A 21382-nucleotide genomic window follows, 5' to 3' on the forward strand; every position below is an offset into this window, starting at 1 on the left:
TCTTGGGGTGTGGATTATCCCCACCCTGAAACAGCATCACTTTCAATGTGGCATAGTGGTTAAGAGCAGGTGCATTCTAATCTGGAGGAACTGGGTTTGATTCCCTGCTCGGCCACTTGAGCTGTGGAGGCTTATCTGGGGAATTCAGATTAGCCTGTGCACTCCCACACACGCCAGCTGAGTGACCTTGGGCTAGTCACAGCTTTTCAGAGCTCTCTCAGCCCCACGCACCTCACAGGGTGTTTGTTGTGAGGGAGCAAGGGCAAGGAGATTGTAAGCCCCTTTGAGTCTCCTACAGGAGAGAAAGGGGGGATATAAATCCAAACTAATCTAAACTAAGGACCTCAGATTCTCCCTTTAAATCCATTCCAAAGGGGGTGGATTAAAAAGGAGAATCTGGGAAAATTTGGGGGGTGCCTGCTGTCAGGGATGCAATGGTTAAGCTAGAAGCACCAAACTTTCAGGGTATCTTTAGGAGTCTCTCCTAATGATACCACCTTGTTTCTCGTGGAAGTTTGGTTCTAGGGTGCAATGTTATGGACCCTCAAAGGTGTAGCCCCATCTCCTAAGCTCCCATTGGAAACAATGGGGGATGGGGGCACCCCCTTTGGGAGTCCATAGCTTTGGACTCCCTGGACCAAACTTCACAAAACCTGGGTGGCATCAATAAGAGACTCTCCTGATAGTACATCCCAGGTTTGGTGAAGTTTGGCTCAGGATGTCCAAAGTTACGGACCCTCAAAGATGTAGCCTTCATCTTCTATTAGCTCCCATTGAAAACAATGGAGGATGGGGCACTCCCTTTGGTATCAATAAGACACTCTCCTGATAATGCATCCCAGGTTTGGTGAAGTTTGGTTCATGGGGTCCAAAGTTATGGACCCTCAAACGTGTAGTTCCCATCTTCTATTAGTTCCCATTGGAAACAATGGAGGATGGGGCACCCCTTTTGGGAGTCCATAACTTTGGACCCCCTGAACCAAACCTCACCAAACCTGGGTAGTACCATCAGGAGAGTCCCCCGAACAATCCCTGAAAGTTTGGTGCTGCTAGCCCAAACAATGCGCTCCCTGCAGGCCAAAAACCGAAAAAGCACTAAAACGTTTTAAAAACCCACAAACGGGTGGGCGGAGCTTCAGACATGAATGGTGGGGTTCAAACCCGAGAACCCCCCCTTACCTACGTGCATGCTTGAAGATTGTCAGAACATAGTCTAATCATATCTTTACAGTTACATTACTGCAAAGGCTTATGTCAATTGAAAAATTAGCAGAGAACTCAACTTTTGACCCGTGGTTGCCTAAAAATATAAGTCTTATTTGAAGTCTCTCCTGTGCCATGATCATTTGTTGATCTTAGATAAGGCAGTCTTCCAAGTCTGTTGCTAGTGCAGTATTGGAATATATCAAGTTACACACCTACGGCTTGCTGTTATAATAAAATGTGGAATACTTGTGTTGGCCTTTTGTATGGTCAAGTCAAAGCAGACTTATGGCAACTCCAAAGGGCAGAGGTGTCAACATCGGACCCTGGAGAGGGCTTATCAGGTCTGTGTGCCAGGCCAATCAAATCCCACGCCACTCCTAATCTGTGGGGGCTCTGCTGCAGGTTCACAAGTCCAGACAGCCACCCACTCCTGTGCCCAATTTGGCCAGGCGAACCTGTTGCAGTCTGGCTAGCAGCCACTCCCCTGCCGCGCTCAACATTTTGTCATTCTGGTCTTCATAACAAATGAGTTCTATGCCCCTGCTGTAGTTTTCACAGCAAGAGACATTCAGAGGTGATTTGCCTGCCTCCATGTCACAAACCAGTTGTTGTTTGGAGATTGCCCATCCAAATAATAACCAGAGCCAACCCTGCTTAACTTCTGAGATCTGACTAGCCTAGCACTATCCAAATCAAGGGTGGATTCCGCATGGGCCAAAAACAGAAGGGTGAAAATGGTGTAAACCCTTTTACACTGTTTTCACACCGCTGTTTTGGCCCATGTGGAATCTGCCAAGGTGTGGAATGCTTAGACTGCTCTAAAAATCCTTACAGTTCTTATTGCTGGTCTCAGAAGCAGTAACATTGATGGTGTTCATTTAGAAGAGTTATCAGTGATCAAGAAGGTTATAAAAGCAAGCTTTCATGGTTATTAAATAACTGGCACATAATGGTTGATCAGTAAAGAACTCTGTACAGGCTCCAAGGAAACTGTTACAGTCGAGTTAGTTCAACTATATTATTTCATTGAAAATCTCTATATGGCTGTGTGCCCTCCCAGACTTTCATTTTTGCTGCTTCTCAGCCACTTTTTTGAATCCATTCACACCTTACCTTTTTTCTGTTATAAAAAAATCTTTTAATAACCTTTTTTGACTTCACTTGATACCATTTACTTCTCAGGGGTATTTCTCTTAATCTTCCTGGAAACTGAACAACACAACATAGCTGATTCGGAGATACTTTTTCTAGAGTTGCTACTGTCACTTTGTTATTGCTGTAGTACTGAGGTAGAAAAATACCTTCTCAATGGGTCAGTTTAGATGTTCTCAGGTGGCTCTGAGTTGTGGTGGCTGGTGCTTTTCAGAGAACCCTTGGTTTAAAAAAGTGTCCCAGCCACTCCTCCCTACCATAACAGTTAAAAGCAAAGTAAAAATGTACAGATGAAAATCATACTCAAATCTGCATGGACAACTTGTCCAAATGTCCTCTGAAATTGTATTTCTTGCATACCTTCTGCCTTCATTGGATCAGTGAATCAGTATGGCTATGTAGAGTTTAAATAAGGGGCCAGTTTACAAGAAACATGTAATTGAAAGAAAAAACTCCAAGCAACAGTGCCATCCTTATTTATCAACAAGGTTGAGTCCAAGAGCACCCCAAAACCCTTCACCTGATCTACCAAGGAAGTTAAAGTCCATGTCTAGTAGAATACTGCCAAACACCTGGCCTTCCCAAGCACTAACTCAGTCTTGTCTGGATTAAGGTTCAGTTTGCCTACCCTCAGCAGCTCGATAGTGGCCTAAAGCCATTGGTCCAGAATTCTCACAGCTGTGTCAGGAGACTCATATAATGAAATGTAAAGGTGGGTTTATTTACACAGTGATGACAATCTCCAGGTAATCTCAGTCAAAAGTAAAACATAAACATCACTGTACCAGTACTAGTACCAATATACCTGATCTTTAATCCAATGGTTTTTCAGAAGTTACAACTTTCATTTTGGACAGGTTTACCAATTAAAAGAACATGTTTCCTATCAAATTTTTATATATTGTCAAAAAGCGACCTCTAAAACATGTAACCAGGTGGTTTCAGGCTCATTGCCTAACCCCTGCACTGAAGCCAAAAGTGGAAATTTGCTGCAATGCAAATCCAGATACATAGTGGCAGTCAACTGCATAACATGAAAATTAGCTTTTTCCTATAGTCTAAACAGAACTTGAGTATAATAGTGCAACATGGTGCTTACTATTCAGAAGCAGTTAGAAAGATACCTTAATATTCAATTAAACATCATTTTTAGAGGTTTGTAACTTTTCAAAATATTAATGAGAAAAAGGTAAACTGTGCCGATTTCTAAAACTTCTAATGGACCATAAATAATTTATGTCTTAAACCACTTTACTTCATAATTAGCTTTATTTTTTCAAGCAGAATCCCATTTTATACAGAAGGTTTCAGCCAAATTACAAATGTTCTACTGTGACAAATGTGAAATGGAGGCACTTCTAGAATTCCAGTGGAAATAGATATTTCATATTGTGGAAAACAGTTCTCTTTTATAGCTTTATTTTGGACTATATATACACAACTATTTTAAATACTGAAAGTGGAACTCCACAATTGAAACAAATATTTTTGAGCAATGAAACAAATTCTAAAAAGTCATCAAGGACATCAGTTTATATTAAGATTCATCATGATTGTATTAGTAAACTTCATTTAAGGATGTCACTAGAAAAAAGCAATAGTTCGAGTACCACAACATGTCTATTGTTATGTAAGACAAGACAATGTGACTCAAACTGGATTAAAAAACTATGGCAGATCCTAAACAGGAACTTAAGTGCATAAAGTGTCACTGGCATTTGCAAGTAAATTTCTTAATGGAAACTGTATTCAGGACAATTCACTTTCCAATAAATGCTATAATCAAGATGGATGAACGATTGTTTAATAAATATAAAGTCACACAATTCAAGTATTCATCTACTGTGCCTAATACAGTATGCTATTTTGAAGTAACAGGATTGGAACAAAATCCCAAAGCAAACGTTTTAAAAGACAATTTAAATGTATATTTACATCTGTTATGGAGAACTTTAAGCACAAGTAATACTCAATTTATTAACTTTGAATACAGTCCACACAGAAAATAACAGTGCTTAGAGTAAAGTGGCAATTCATCATGTAAACAGATTTTAAAATGTCTTTTGATGGAAAAAAATGCAAAGCAGCTGAGGATGGCAATGCTGTACAACGTTAAAACCTAGCTCACAAGTTCCGGCTGTACGTTTATTCTGTGAAGGACTTCATCAGGCATACAGAACACAGGATTCACAGGCTTAATTCGTTCTTCTCCTAGTAATGAGAGTCCAGCAATTCCAAATAAGGTGTGGAATGGATCGACCTATAATGTGCCAAGGTGTACATTAAAACATCAGCATGAAATTTTGCTCTGGAAGAAGCAATGGTAATATGTTAAGTTTCTAAATAGGCTAGGATCCAAAGAAATCCGTGCTGCACATAGAGGAGTGGAGTTCTGCCACCTCCACCTCCCCGCCCACTCCTTCTGATGGAAGACTTCTCATTTCAAAAGAGACCACTGGAAGGTCCTGACTATGTCTGTAATGGCGGGGGGTGGGGAGTGGTTGCTTTTCAAGGCACAGGGGACTATTCATAGACACATGCTAAGAAGCCCCGTGGACATACATAATATTATATGTGGAATGTTGGATTTCACACTATTAGGGTTAACACTTCTAATAAATTAATTGTATTAGCTGTATTCTGCACTCCCAAAGCAGCCACCCACTCAGTTCTGGCCCAGGTCTGGGTAATATTAGGCAGAAATATACCAGATACTTCTGCTACAGAGGATGATCTAAAGACAATATGACTTGGGAAGGTGGCTGTCATTTGTAGATTGAAATATTTAAGACTGCTAAATAGCTAATTTTGCTAGAAAGGAATACTTTAAAAAACACAAATCTTGATTGTTAAGAAATGTTAAACATATACTACACAAAAAATATTAAAGGTAGAAAACTTGCCATATCTCCTGGCCGATCAGCAAATCCTCCAGTCTCCTCATCCTGGCAAGCCAGGATAAAGTTGCGTAGTTTCTGTCTGTCAATCCAGTGCAGCCTACCAATTATTTTCAGAGATGCCAACACCCACCATGAATAGCATACATCTGGTAACTGACAAATAACGTGAGAACAACTGTAATGGCAGGGCAACAATAATTATAATCTGGACTAAAAAGGAGACAGTTACACCAAGATACAGAGACTGAAGGAAAACTATTTCTCATCACACACAGCAGAAGCATCAGAATTTTCTTGTAGAGTTTTTTCACTGTACTCACCAAAAAAAGGGCACAACTGAGTTAAGATATACCTGATTGTTTTTAATAGCATTTGCTGCTTTTCCTTGGTCAGAAAAAACAGGAGCAAAACAGATGTAGTATGCTTAAAAATATCCATAATTAAATATTAATCAACTACAGCTCAATTCAGATTTGAGGGGAAGGGGTACTGAACATCTGTAAGAGGTGGAGTGTGTTCATGCCAGTGTGTTTGCCCTCCAAGCCAGTGTAAGTGGCATTTGCAAGTGGGAGGGCAAACAGGGAGGTTGCTTCCACAGTTGTGTTGGTCTAACTCAGTGGTTCTCAACCTGGGGGTTGCGACCCCTTTGGGGGTCGCCTAAGACTCTCTGCATCAGTGTTCGCCATCTGTAAAATGGATAAATGTTAGGGTTGGGGGTCACCACAACATGAGGAACTGTATCAAAGGGGCGCGACATTAGGAAGGTTGAACATCACTGGTCTAACTTGTAGGATGACACAACTGGGGGTTTTCTGGGGGCATTCCTGGAGGTGGGCATTTCCACCAGGCTTTGACCCTGAAAACGCCAGTGACGGTTGGGTGGCGTAACTCTGATTTCGCCTATGTAGGGATTTTGGGTGCCTGAGGAAGCTTTTTTGGTTCTCCTGTCTCCCCACACTGCTAGAAAGGCCTCTGGAGGGAGCATGGCAGCACTATCCCCAGTCGCCTTCCACATTAAAACCAATCTCAAAAAACTACTATACTATTTACCCTTGTCTCCTGCCCTCACCCTGCATGGCAGGGCTCAGCATGGCTACAAAATATACACCACCATTTAAAACAGACTTTGTTAAAATACCATGATTCCAATATTATATCTAAAACTAGTGATGAACTATTGAAATCCTATTGTTCAAGTAGTAAATTGTTTTACAAGATTGCTTCGAGATCTATTTTGTAACCACAGTTTTATGATTCTTATAAAAATGCAGATTAAAGTCTGTGACTGTTGTCAATATTTAGACAGCATTTCTACAATTTACAAGTTATACCGTGTTTCTCCGAAAATAAGACAGAGTCTTATATTAATTTTTGCTCCCAGAGATGCGCTATGTCTTATTTTCAGGGGATGTCTTATTTTTCAGCTCCATAGCTGCATGCTCTGGTGTTCTGTTCACGGGGCATGCTTCCAAACAAAAACTTTGCTACGTCTTACTTTCGGGGGATGTTTTATATTTAGCACTTCAGCAAAACCTCTACTACGTCTTATTCTCAGGGGATGTCTTATTTTTGGAGAAACAGGGCACTCATGTGTCCAGTATTTCTAGCTCCAGGGAGACAGTAAAAATAGAGTATTTATCAAGCTGGATGCACTGAGATCAGGGAAAGAAGTTGTGGAAACTTGGATTTTAAATAACTGTTCCTTTAAAATGCTTTTGAAAATTTGATCGCTATGAAGATTTTTTAAAAATTACTGCTTTAAAATAAGGATTACAAATATTTCAAAATTTCTGCCTGTAACAAATTAATGGAAGTAAAGGCATTCTAACTGACTTTCTGCAATAAGTTTGCATTGAGTAGTAAATTAGCAAGCACAATGACATTTCAAACGGTTACTTTTACTCAATCACAATAAATTTGAATCTACAGGTCTAGAGGCTTTTAATTTTAATACTATGAGAGGATGATCAATGTACAGAAATAGTTTCCTAAATACAGTGTATGCATGAACTACTTTCATAGTATATTTCATTGCAGTAATATGGTTCTAATAAATCTTGCTAAATTATGGAACCCATTTTTTTCAATTGTATATTTTCAATTGTATATTTTATGAAAGCTGTAGGAGGGAACTGTTCAACTGTCATTACAGACTATATTATTATTATTATTATTATTATTATTATTATTATTATTATTATTATTATTAGATAGACCACCCTACCCCCGAAGGGCTCAGGGCGATGTACAATAAAACCAACAAGTAATTATAAAACATAATACAACAATATAAATCGAAGTATATTAAAATCCATTAAAACAGTAGCAACATAATTCAGATAAACATCATAATTCAGATGGCGTCTGAATCCTAAACTCTACCTCCTGCCCCCATGGGAGGGGATCGGCAGATCGCCACAGATGGAACCCAGATGATACATGGGGCATCAGAAGGGGGCGGACAATCCACGGCTAGCCTCCCCAAAGGCCCTATAACTGAAGTGCTTAAAATTAACTATAGCAACATCACACTTTAGAACTCCAGCATGCTATAAGACTGAAAGATACAGGCTCAAAATCCTATTTATCCAGGAAGATCACTGGGTTACCATAGGGCAGTCTCACTTTCGCAATCTAAACTACTTTGCAAAGCTGCTGCAAGGATAAAGTAGAGGAGGGAGGAACCATTGCTCTGAGCTCCCTAGAGAAAGACAGGGTCAGATAACAATAAGACCAAGGGATTGACCGAAAGTTTATGTGTGGAATGCAAGTGTTCTTATCTCTCACTCCAGGAAAAAAAATCCACACTAAGATACAACATAAAATTTCATACCTTCTCTGGCCGTCCATTGAGACCACCAGATGGCAACTGCCTTTCACAGAGCCACCATCCTAGCAGGTCAGCATTTATTTGGTGCAATTGGCCAGTTATTGCCAGAAATCCTGTGCAACAATAGATCTAAAATTACAGACATAAAGTTCATGTCTATTTAAAATATAGCTACTCAGAAAAGCAAAGGACTATTACAGTGTACCACCCCAACCACTCACACAAGTGCTTTAAAGCGACAAAACGTATCAAAAGCTTTTAGAAAACTCCCACATATTTTCAGAAACAAGATTGTCAACCCAAGCTGAACTTAGAAAATCATGAAGTAAATTCAGGTCCTCAGATGAGATACATTAAAAGTAAAAGATGTTTGCTGGACAGCTTACATTAATATGGGGGTTGCCACTGCCTTCCCCTGTTGTTTACACTTTACAGAAAAAAATATAAGACTATATATTCCATTGATGCACAGGGTCAACTTTAAAGATGGTTCTGCACTAGTACTTATTTTTGCCTAAGAAAAGGATGGATTCCTTCCATATTTCCATGCCTTTCTGGCAAGCCAATCTGCCTTCAGTCACTGTGGTGTGGCTTCACACCTGCACCTACACAGTTAAAATGTCTGTACTTTCTTCCAATCAATCCTTTAATCTATATCTACATGGTATCCATAACAAATTGTACTTATTAAGCAGACTTATTTTATATCTTGTTCGGAGTTCGTTTTCCTATTTTAAATTTTAGTTCCTAGTTTTCTCAGTCCTTCATTTACATTGTAAAGATATGTAGCAGTATAGAAACTTCGAGTGCAATGGGGCAGCACTGCAATGAATGGAGGGAGTGCCCCACCACCTCCAAAGGAACTTAGGGCTGCCTAGAAAGAATGGAAAACAAAAAACCCTCCAGCCGCCTGAATTGCCCCATAGGCTTACACTGCACTTTAAGTCACTGCACTGCACAGGGTACATAGGCTTACACTGCACTTACACTGGACTGATTAAGTCATCAGGTCCATGGGTTGGCGTTCCCAGGTTGGGAACCTCAACGCCCCCCCCAGGAATGCCCCCCCACCCTGCAACCAATTGTTCAATTGGATGTCAGTACTGCTCTGCAGTAGCCCCAGCTTTCAGGTTTTACTGCTGCGAAGTTGAAGGGCAGCCAGTGGCCAGCGGCTTTGCCCACTCTGCTGGCAAAGGGGGCAACCTCGTTGGAGCAGCCTTCCACTGCCCCCTAGGCACATTGCCCTGACCCCCAGATTGGGCTGCCAGACTAACCTGACCAGAAACCTCATTTTTGCTAATTACTTCCCAGTTTAAAAGTTTATCATTAGCAAGTTCTCTCTCTTTTGCCTTTCCAAGCATATTTGGGAAAACAGCCACTTGTTTATCATCATTTCATGTGACGCCTAAAATAACTTAATTTCTTTTAAAGTTATGTCTGACATTTATGGGGATGACAAGTGACTTAGAGGTTAAATTATATTTTTAACCTGAGTAGAACAGCATGTTAGAATGAGTGATATTATGAAGCGAAAAAATCCTTTGCTAGTTTGTGTTTGTTTTTTTAAAAAACCAGCACATCTTACCTGTCCTGCATGAGATTCAGATCCTGGTCTACAACCAAATCCTCCATCAAAGTTCATGCAAGACAAAACAAATTCTACTGCTTTGTCCACATCAATTGAATCCAGTTTATCCTGAAAGGCAGTAAATTCCTGTAATGAGTCTGTACTATACCAAGAACAGTCAAGATAACATGCACAAGACATGGGAAAGTTTTCCAACCATTCCGCCTTATACTCCTTACCCAAGTGGGGAGAACTACGTATACTATGCAAGAAGAAAGCTTCCTCGTAATACAAAGGAAAACATAAATTTCATTGTACCCTCAGCACTTTTTTTCCTGAGAAGCAGATTTCTCTCTTCCATCCCCCATAACCAAGACTCCATAATACAGGAACCAAAACTCAGTAGTATAGGTAAGTGGTGGGAGGAAGCATAGTAATTAAGCAAAGGACCTGAATCCCTTGCTCGTTACTTGTTTTGGGTAGGGTGGGCTTAGAATGTGATGTAGGCTCATTCACTTGTCTGTCGAGTATGAAGAAGCAGATTTCAGACTGTGTAAATTCTACAGCTACCGCAGCGTGAACACTGTAGGTCTTATTTACAGCTCCCAGAAACATCTTTGACCAGCTGCTAGCTTGATAGTAATACTACAGAGAGTGGTTCATTTTCAAATAAATAACAATATATCTTCCAAACAATCTATTATGCCCATACTAATTTATCCGTGTTTCAAAAATCAGATTTTCTTGGACAAAAGAACTTACCAGTAGGGCAAGTGTTGCTACTGCACAAAATGAAAATCTTGTATCTATTTCTCCTGCAGGAAAAAATGACATTCTTGGTACAATAGAATAAAATATTTTAAGTAAATAAAAAATAAATGTAGTGTGCACCTTAACACTAAATATGCTAAAGAAGCAGTTGAATAATCAAATACATGCAATGAGAAAAAGGCATATTTATAGAAACATAATCTTATTTTTTTCTTACACTTTCTACAAAAAAACTTTCAACAAACATTGTTCCACTGCAGTTCACTCAAACACTATAGCAGTGAAATAAAAGAGTTTGTGAACTTCCAGGGCACAATTAAATGTGCTTCCATTTTACTAACTACCATAGATTCAAATAGCATTTACTTTTATAATTAAAAGCACTTTCATGTTGAAACCAACCATATATTGGACAAATAATCCAGTCTGTCTTAGTATAACTTAAAAGAAACACAAATAGAAAGCACTGGTGACAATGTTCTAGGGCTTGAAAACCAAAGCTTTAGATAACAAAGAGTAATACTCATCAACTACCAGTTAAATGAAATTCTGATCAAAGCTGAATCTGCACCCATTTGAACTTCAGTACCGCTTAAAAGATTACTCTTATGCTTAATATCCGTACAACCACCCTATATTCCATCACAAATGTTTTCTTGCTATAACATTTATAACCATTATAACCAAAAGGTTGTTTAAGTAAGAGGGTTTTTTTCACAGCTCACTAAATAGTACAGTCAAATAATATTAACAGTGATGGTAGTCAAGGGGATGAGCCGAAGCTAGTTGGCTTCCACCTGGCTGTTGCTCCTCTTACACTGGCAGCAAAAGCTGTGGTCTTACTGAGGCCAATGGGTGGGGAGGCTCTTTTGTGGTTTGGCCTTTTTATGCCGCCAGAGAGACCCCTTGGAAACAGTGTAGTGCTGCATCCAGCTCTTTGGATGGGGCAGCCTGTCTCTGGGTACTAAAACTTCATTATTCTCAAGCTTTAGAGTAATTATCATGTATATGAGAACTACTTATTCTGAGAATGTTTACTAGAACGTCATCACAATCCATTTTACACTGTGACCTCACAATGCAAGCACAATGCAAGCAACAAGGGCTTTCTCACTCTCTTAAAATAAAATGGCACTACAATCATATGTGAAAAATAGATGTTACCCCATTTGTCACCAGCAAATGACCCATCTTCCTTCTGTAGACTCTTTACATAATCAACGATTTTATCTATATCCACAACATGTAAATTATCATACAGGGTTAGAATCTGAAATACAAAATCATTCTAGGTAAGATTAAAGGTACAATTAAAGGCATCTGTAGAACCTGCTTAAAACGTTCAAAATAATTAAAAATGTTTCAGCTGTTTCATATATATACAATATACAAGTACAATATGGTGTGTGTTTATATATATATATTCTCAGTACTCCCACACATGAATTTATCCAACTGTCTCAAGCAGTTACTTGTAACATCCTTTTTAAAAGTCAAGGCAGCTCTACAAGGAAAACGATTAAACAGTAATTGGTTGATTATTCAGATGCAAGTATCCTGAGGATCATTACAAAAGGTTAATTTTCGTTTCAGTTATCGTTTCGTTTCAGTAAAGAACTCTGTACAGGCTCCAAGGAAACTGTTACAGTCGAGTTAGTTCAACTATAGTTCGTTTCGAGTTAGTTCGTTTCAGTTATTGAAATAACGTATCCACGTAACATCAACCATGGTTCCAAGTACCTTAGAATTTATTTTTCCTGCATATAGAAACAAAAGCAAAATGAAAAGGGTCCCCCAAAAGCTGGCAATTTATACATTAATGCCAAACCAGAAAAAAAAGGTACATGGATTTCCTCTATAATTGGGTTATGCTGCTACTGGATTTTAATGTATTTATTCTGATTTGCATTATGTTGCTTATTCGTTTGTTTTGTATTGTTTGATGGTATCATTGTACACGGCCCTTCGGAGGTGGGCAGTATACTAAATTTAATAAATAATAATAATAGTCTTTTTCTCTTGTGTTGGCATTCTAGTATATGCCTTCCCCTGCCCCCCACCCCAAGAAGAAGGGATGGCTGGTGATGTAATCCACTTGTCTCAACCACTGCTGCTGAGATGATAGATTCCTCTCAAGGCAAACACTGATGGCAAAAAACAACAACCAGTCCACCGGTTAAACATTACATCTGTACCTAGTATTAGGACTTTCTCTAACAATATATCAAAAACACTCACAGGAATGTTCTCATGCCTCAACAATGTAATTAACAGCTGAATAACAACAATGCCATATGTAATATGTGACAGTGGTATTTCTGATACTGTCATATACTACATATGGCATTATTATTTAGCCATTTATACAATTTTTGAAGTGTTGAAGGGACATTATTGTGACATTTGACACACATTTGGATTTTGTGTCTGCCTTGTGAATACATGTTCATATTTTATATGTGTTTGTGTGTGTGGTTATTTTGTTTATACCTTGCAGAGGTCTTAACTTTGTAGCTTCTTTCTTTCTGGATTGTTAACATTACATGGGGGAGGAATCCACTAAGCTGTACAAGAAAATAATAACTCATGAATGGAATGATCAGATCAAGTGTTTTTTCCCCATCTACTTCACCAGCACAGGAACATAAATTAGCCCAGGTAAGACAATAACAGGTAGAAAAAAGTCAGGATCAACTATGCTACTTGTGTAATAATATAGGATAATTAATATTATAGTGCCAAAATATCAGCTCAGCAAAGTTAACACAAATTCATTCATTAAAAAAATCTTGCTCATGAGTTTACCTGGACAGCACTAAGTGTATATAGAAGATGAGGGTCATGGCCTATGCTGGCACTTATTCCACCACATTCATGTTGACAAGACTTGATAAACTCCAGAATTTCTTCTTTGTTCATTCGATACAGCTGTCCCATAAGATCCATTACTGTCAATCCCCAATAAACACCACTCATTCTTAAATATTCTGACATGCAGTATTCCTGTAAAAGTACAATATTTTAGCACCATAGAACATAAAAAAACAAAACCTTCCATTCCTGCTGGAAAGAACAAGTCACCACCATTATGTAACATCTGAAGTCACTATCTCTTACTAGCAAGGGCCTTTCCAAATGGTTTAAAAAATGTGGACTTGCTTGTTATTGCTATATTTAATATACCTGATATCAAAGGGCCTTAATGCAGAACTGCTATACACTCCTGTTCATGGAATATTTGTAAAGTCAGGGGAAATACATTTAGATGAAGAAAGTGATCAATGATCCTGCAATTTTAAATAAATGATTTAAAAACACCACAATGTATTAAATTTTGTGAGCCCTTTGCTGAGGAAGATATTTTTATTTTTAAAAGAATTGTATGAACTTCTCTTAGCTAAATCACTAATAATTTGTCACAGATATTATTTCAACAAGGGCCTGTTAAAGTCATGTCAAAATACTGTCATTCTGAGTACTGGAAACAAGTGACACCCATGCAATAGATGGTCTACCCTGCAAAAGAAATGTGTATCAGCCATAACAGATTAAATAATTTCCATACATTTATTGCGCACGGGCACACATGACCATCATTGGGATGCACCAAATATATCCTTCCAACCCAACTGAAGCAAAAAACTAAACCTTTCTTTATGGTCATGTTTGCTCGTGAGTAGTATATTGATTCTTGCTCCATAGTAACTAGTTGGCATGTGTTTGGGGTTACTTTTTAATACTGGAAACAGACACATGAAAGGTTAAGGATTGCTACAAGTCAGTACTTCAGTCCAGATTACAAGCAGAAATCTTAACTGCCAATCCTTGCTTGAATTACTATACCAGTCTCCTTTCAGCTTAGCTGCCTGAACACTCATTGATTAAATAATGGCATATCTTTAAGCAAGAAGGTATAGTATTTCTAACTCTCTCATGCCTATAGCTATATCAACAAGAAAGCATTAACATGAGTGGAGCAGTTCCTGTCTTTCAAATCAAACAGGCTCTTCGGTTCCTAAAATGGATACAATAATCTAAGTCAGTACAAAAAAATTCCAAAGACTAACAAAGACTTCTGGGTTGCTTTAACTAGCTAATCAACAGTTAACATTCTCATTTATGTGAAAAGCTGCAAAAGACAGCAGGGAATATTAGCTCCTTCATATAGGGCCTTTCCCCACTTTTCCTTCGGCTGCCGTCGCTGCGCGCAATTCCCAGTGCGCAGCATCCCTAGTGCACGCCCGGGTGTCCCCACGACCCTGCGCTCTGCGTGTGGTCATCAAAAGGCACCCTTTGCAAGAGCGCCAGGGATGCCTTTATTATGGCCTGGAGGAGGCGCCGACAGCAGCAGTAAGTCAGGGCATGCCGCGCTGTCGCCAGTTCTCCTCCTCGCGGGGAGTGCGCCTGGTAGGACCCCGCCGGCCACTCTCCTCTAAGCAGCTGCCGGCTTAAGGTAAGTGGGGAAAGGCCAATAGTCACTGATTTTCATGCAAAGAACTAAAGCGCGGTCCTTTACCTGGGAGTAAACTCGGTTGCTGGCAATGTGGCTTGCTTCTGAGTAAACCCTCCTAGGGTCGTGATTCACCCGTTCGAAGAGTTGCATGGTTGCTTCAAAGCAAAGCCAACAACTACCACCAAGCTTACTCCCGAGTAATGCACGCCTCAGAGCCAACCATTTTTTCTTAACTAAAACCTCAGTATTCAGGTTAAATGGCCGTGTTGGCACTTTGCAATAAATAAGTGGGTTTTGGGTTGCAGTTTGGGTGCTTGGTCTCAAAAAGCTGCCTTAGATGAACCTTGTACAAGTGAACAGTAGTCCTTAACTCACACATACCACTCAGTATTTAGATCTATAATTATTTCAAGGAGAATTTCAACAATCAACAAATGGAACCTAATTTAAAGAAAGTGCAAAAGATATTTCTCAGGTCTCAGTGTAATTCTAGAGCTAAAAGGAAGAGTCTTCAGCTTTAGAGTCAGTTAATACATGCCGTTACATCATTGACCTAGAAAAACCATTTGCAGGTCATGTAATATTTATCTCTTTCCCTCAATATTTACCAGACAGTTAGCATTATAACAGAAATACTACTCACATAATCATCTTTCTTTGTTCCATAAGCAGCTATGTAGTCCACATGCTTTTCTAACAACAATGTAGCTGGTGCATCATTTTTTATTGTGACATCTTTTTGTGGTGTTCCCTTAAGAAAACAACAATTGATCTAAGTAATTTTCAACAGCGATTACAGTCAAAAGGTTTTTTTGTTAGAATATATTTAAAAATTCCTTTAACAGATGAAGGAAATGATGGTACACGTATACACAGTCATATTTCAGAGATCTAAAGAGGTTCACTTTGCTTTTTTTTGTTTCCCAAATGTTATCCCCTGTCAAGGCAAGAGACCCTTTCCGGAGTCAGTGTCCCCAGGCTTATGGGTTTGAACCAGCACTCACAGAGTAACAAGTTAATTGAAGCTTGATTTGAATAAATTGCAAAGTAAAACAGGAATTAAAACAGTGAACCACAGCAAGGCAACTTTAGGATACAGAAAATAACAAAGTTCAACTTTCCACATACCACAGTAGGATCTTAATGCGCAAAAGGCACTATTAGCTGTTTCAGAACATGCTGGTTACAGCAAAAAGAGTGGGTAGGAATATGGCTTCTGCTAAAGGTAACAATTATCTTTTAGCTGGGCACAACAGATTACCATTACCCAATCAGAGAGCATTTCAACTGGAACTTTTACGATTCTGCTAGGAGAAGATGCCCCCTCACTCACAGGCCGTTTCCGCACGGCGTTGACGGGGGGTTGGGTCGGCGCATCCCACGCCAACCCAACCCCCCTGGGACCGTTTGCAAGAACGGTCCCAGAAACAGCTGGGACGACGGCGCCTCGGAGCGCCGTCGCCCGGCGTGTCTCCGACCGTCCAGCATGTCACCGAGGCCTGGAGACACGCCCCCGGCCCTGCGCAACTGCTCCAGCGTTGCAGGGCAGGGGGGCGTGTCCCCAGGCCTTGGTGACGCACCGGACGGCCGGGGACAAGGTAAGCGCAGGGTGGGGAGGGGGAAAGGCACCTTGGAGCCGCTGCCGTTCACACAGCAGCGGCTCCAAGCCGCTGTTTCCTGAAAACCTCGCTCCCTGAGCGAGGCCGGAAAACGGCAGCTTCGCGCCGGTCGGGCGGCGCGAGGGCGGCGCTGCTGCGAAGCAGCTGCGCTTCTCAGTCGCGAATGTGGTATTCTCTGGGGACGGGCGTTTTTGCCAGTACTCCAGGGCACCACAATCGCCCGGCGTGAAAGCGGCTGGCCACAGAGAATGAATCTTCTCACTGACCAGAACATTCCAGTTGTTCCCAGTTAGCAGTGATGATACCAAGGCACTCTGAGAAAGCTCAATGGCCTTGAACAGGCAAGGAACTCTCATAAACAAGTGTCTGTACCTAGGAAGCTAACTTTCACACAATATGGAAAATTACAGACGCTCTCTTGACACCCCCTTAATTTGACAAAGTGGTTTCAGCAAACATTTTAGTCATTTCTGCTTGCCAAAATGATCACACTAATGGTTTTCTATAATCTCTTGAAGAAGAAATACTAACAATTAACATCTTATAAAGTGGTGAACAAAGAACACAGTTCTGAAAGTGTTTGCTATTCGACACTGCTTAACTTGCAATAAGAATTATATGCAATCTGCTTGATATTTCTTCTATAGGAAATTCTAGAAGCTTTGCTACAGCAATTCATAGCACCAGCAATAAAATGACCTTAGGTATGGATTTCATGGGAGAGTTTAATCAGTCAGAATTGTTTAGAATGCATTCAATGCACTTAAGAACAAAATGTTCTAAAAATACGTTTTGAACTCCTCTATACCTACCATTTAACTATATTTTCCTTAGTGTTCTCTACAAGGCTGCTCACTTCTTGAAGCTTAGCACTTAAGAGATAAAGAATTGATTTTGTGTATATAGATTTGCAAAGGAACAATAAGATTTTCTCAACTCTGTGTGCTTATTTTACATTATATCTGCATACACAAATTCAGTTTTGAGAACTGCAAAACCAAGCATCTGTGATAACATCTTCCAGATTGAAAAAATGGCCAACATAATTTTACAGAAACCTCTGAAAAAGCAAGACATTGCAACTGGATTAATGGAATTCATTTACCAAAAAATGTAAACATTGCATGAATATATAGTCTCATACTACATAATTAAAAACTAATCCTTATTTCATGATGAAAAACCTTTGAACTACAATGAACCATAAATAGAAAATTAAACTATTTTTAGATGAATTTTTCCTCAAAAACATTTTATTTTTTAAAAATCTATTTTAAATAAAAGCCTGAAATTTATTTTTTTTAATCTGATTTTAAAAAATAATTGGTTTTTATTTACCCTAATTCAGGATTATGCAAGCCTAAAATTACTCTAACCATGAATCTCCCCAAATCTTGTTGCTAGATTCTTCCTTTATGATGATTTAATCTCTAGAATGAAGCACATATCACCACGCTTCCAATGAAAAACATTACCTGAGTGAGACCAAAGGTTCTAGAGATGACACAGAGCAGACATATATGAAGTAGTAAAAAGAAAGGCTATTAAGATAGATTTGTTTTGTTGCAGACTGGATTATCTGTGTATATGGTTCATCAGAAAGTTTTTGGCCCCAACACAGTGCAAGTAAAATGTTTTTGAGAAACCGTTTGGAAGTTATACTGAACATTTAAAATAAGCCAACAACGTTTTATAGTCATTTAAATTCCTGGTACAATACGAAACTGCTAAATATCTGGCCATAGTCTATAGCCAACCTCGTGGATCTGAATATATAATCCCTATTTATGAAAGGAAATCTGAGACTATTACATAAATCTATAAAAAGAACTTCGCGGATCTTTATCCACAGGTTCGTGATTGTTCTTACTAATCCCTCTAAAAGACGACAATGACACGGTGTGCCCCTTTTTAACGACAATCGTTCCATATCCATAAAAAATCGGGGAAAGGGCAGCAAGGAGCTGCTTGAAAACAGTAGAAGCCCTCAACTCTTCCAGTGCAATTCCACACAAAATTACTCCACTATAATTCCATTACCTTCAATGGGCTATGCCTGTATTAACTCTGAACAGAATTGCAACGCTCGACCGCAGGGCCGCGACGGACGGAGAGAGTCAGCCACGTGACGCCCTGGGCGAAGGCCAATTTGGGCCACTCGAGCCGAAGCGTTTCAAACATTTTCGCTACCCTTACAACTATCCAGAATATTATCGGACGTCCGCATGGCCAATCTCCGTCCGACCACCATCAAATCTTCCCGTTAACTGACTCCATTACATTTTTGCAGCCTGGGGCCGCCGACTTCTTCTCTCAGGCGCATGAACACCCAACACACAAGTTTAGAGCAGCCCACTTCCTCACCACAGAGAACCAAAACAGGGAGCGTGTCTGCTGGGGAAGGACGGGGGGGGGGGGGAGCGAGAGAGAGAGAGAGAGAGAGAGAGAGAGAGAGAGAGAGAGAAATACAGTATCGAGAGAAAGAGAGAACCCAACTACCACTCACCATGTTGGCACATCCAACCCGCCCAGTTCGGTACTCACTGCGCATGCGACTGGCGCGAACAGGAAGGGAAGGAAGTCCACCTTTTCCTGTATCCGAAGACCCCTCTGGTGTTGTCTATCGACATGCCTGTCCCGCTGATGTTGGCTTGATTCGAAGCATTGTGCGCATGCGTTCACAGCATCTGGCCCAATCATTGCCAGGGTGTTGTTGTAGCGTTTCAACTGCTGTTCAGGTTTCATAAAAGCCGCCGCTTTTGACTGGTTCCCCGAGTAAACGCGTGGCCTGGGGTTTAGCGCTGTTTCTTGGCCATGACCCCTTTCCTCTTTACACCAGAACCGATTTTATGAGAGGTGTCCTACAGGATTATACCAAAGCTGCATATATTTCAGTAACCTGTTTCCCACATTGGCCAGGCAGATGTCAAACGGTGCCAACTAACCTAGAGGTATACTATGTTCCGATGGCCGTGAATTCAACACCTTTTCTCGCTTCTTGAATCTACAACCCATCTATTGGATGCCCACAAGTTCTCTTTTGGCCGTGAGAACAAAAATCTATCCCCCCCCCCCCCCCCCCCCACTCTGTATGATTTTATATACCTTTCTTGTGGGTCCTTAATCCTTTACTAGGGAAGATTGTCTTTTAGGACATGCTTTAATTTAAAACAGGACCATAATGCAGAATCTATTTTACTTGTATCTCATACCTCCTAATCAATAACCTTTACCTGCGCAATGGCCCCCACAGTGGCCCCGTAAGGAAAACAAGGGGTACCTGCCCAAGGTCTCTGATAGTGAGTGAAAGATGATTTTAAGTACCCTAACCCTTAGGAAAAGATCCCCAACCTTTCTGGGCACATTTGGAATTCTAACAAGATATGGTGGGCAGAGCAAAAAACCAGCTGTGATGAAAAGTGGAGAATCACTTGTGGAGATTGTCAGAGAATCAGAGAAGTGGAGATTGTCAGAATCACTGTGGATCTTTTTGTTGTGGTGGCAGCTGCTGCCAAAGCATTAAAAATGCTCCCTATCCAATCAAATTTCCAATAGTCATTTTGCTGGGCAAATGCCCTACTTGGTCTTAGAAAAGGTGTTGGCAGGCACCACACTGGAGATCTCTGCCTTAAGACAATGACAGGTGAGTTGTTAAAAGCAACCTCAACTCTCCTTTGATTGGAGGCCTACTCAGAGCACAGAATCACAGCCATCTTCATTCTCCCCACTTCCCAGCCTGCACCACTTCCCAGCCTGCCAGATTAGCATGTGCAGTGTTTGGCAGTTCTTTAAGGTCACAGCTAGCACCCAGAATTATGGTACAGGACCATTAATTGTTATAATTAATGGGCCCCAATGCCTGAAAATCCAAGAGAGAAAAGGAGAACAGGGGGTCTGGTTCCTTATCCAAGTGACAAAAATAAAATTGAAGCTAGCTAAGAGTCTTTCCTGTGATAGGCATAGAGCCTTGGCCCAGGACACACAGGCCAATCCTAGAGAAGGGCAAGAAGTATAGCAAAGGCTTGGGAACCCCTTCCTTTCCTAGAAACCCTAAGCTTGGGGTTTTAAAGTGTTTTTCTACATTGCCGCAACATAGTGCTACATACCATGTTTGCAGTTGCATGTGTATGCTTGAGTAAAATTGAGGCTTTACTTTATCTTGGTCTTCATGGCACAATAAATACCTTTTATTTTATGTATGTGTGATACATCGGTTATCATCTCACAAAGCAGTTAAGACTCATGCTTGCTTCAGGCTTTTAAACAGTGAACAGAATGGCCTGAGTTAGTTGAAGTCCTTTTTGGACTTCACAGTCTTACTAAGTGCAAAAATGATAAGTGTGTGCACATGATTAATAAATGTTCTACCTCCTTCATATGTTTGAAAAGCAAAATGCTTTTGATACAATTGTCTTACTTTTCCAGGTGTCATCTTATTAACATGTTTAACATTCTCGAAATTTCTGGCACTTTATAGAAACGTAACGTTTTTAAAATACTAAGACGACTTACTTTCTCTGTCTGTAGAAAACCAGTGGTCAAATTAAGCAAGTATCTCACCTAACTACAACTACAAAAACTACAATCTTAAATTGAAATTTGCCTAATATTAGTCAAAAGACTGAAGATCAATTTAACAATATTCTTTCTTCCTTAAAAAAAGTAGGGCATGCAAATTTAATCTGAGACAGACTCAGAATTCTGAACATGCAATGTTTCTTGTATTATTTTAAAAGCATTCCTTTTCCAGTAAAGATAAGGTACTCCCCCTGTGCAAGCACCATGTCACTACTGACCCATGGGATGATGGCATATCACAAAGTTTACTAAGCAGATTTTGCTTACTGGGTGGTTTGCCTTCTCAAGTTATCTGCATATGCCCAA

The 21382-nt window shown here is 40.1% G+C and overlaps 1 protein-coding gene and 1 non-coding gene across 4 annotated transcripts; both read right to left on the reverse strand.

Annotated features, from left to right (window-relative positions):
• Positions 1-3608: 3608 nt before the first annotated feature.
• Positions 3609-19211, reverse strand: RABGGTB (Rab geranylgeranyltransferase subunit beta). 3 transcript variants are annotated; one of them, XM_048497234.1, is made up of 9 exons: positions 19043-19211; positions 15523-15630; positions 13232-13429; positions 11591-11696; positions 10418-10470; positions 9674-9784; positions 8092-8217; positions 5262-5411; positions 3609-4618 (listed from the first exon to the last, which is right to left on the reverse strand). In XM_048497234.1, exons 1-9 carry the CDS (start codon positions 19196-19198, stop codon positions 4478-4480), a joined length of 1149 nt encoding a protein of 382 aa, XP_048353191.1. In that variant the 5' UTR covers positions 19199-19211; the 3' UTR covers positions 3609-4477. The 3 variants fall into 3 exon arrangements, with proteins under 3 accessions (XP_048353191.1, XP_048353192.1, XP_048353193.1); XM_048497235.1 differs by having other exon boundaries at positions 19005-19105; XM_048497236.1 differs by lacking the exon at positions 8092-8217.
• On the reverse strand, positions 15352-15433 carry LOC125434080. Its single transcript, XR_007244722.1, has one exon. It is a non-coding gene; the product is annotated as a small nucleolar RNA SNORD45 (small nucleolar RNA).
• Positions 19212-21382: the final 2171 nt, after the last annotated feature.

This window comes from Sphaerodactylus townsendi, linkage group LG05 (genome assembly GCF_021028975.2).
Source record: "Sphaerodactylus townsendi isolate TG3544 linkage group LG05, MPM_Stown_v2.3, whole genome shotgun sequence".
Lineage (NCBI taxonomy): Eukaryota > Metazoa > Chordata > Lepidosauria > Squamata > Sphaerodactylidae > Sphaerodactylus > Sphaerodactylus townsendi.

Coding starts and splice junctions, on each gene's coding strand:
- RABGGTB (XM_048497234.1), bottom strand. CDS start 19,198: ATGATTGGGCCAGATGCTGTGAACGCATGCGCACAATGCTTCGAATCA. Junction 13,430..15,522: donor GAACAAAGAAAGATGATTAT/GTGAGTAGTATT, acceptor GTACTTTTACAG/GAATACTGCATGTCAGAATA. Junction 9,785..10,417: donor TAGCAACACTTGCCCTACTG/GTAAGTTCTTTT, acceptor ACTGCCTTTCAG/GATAAACTGGATTCAATTGA.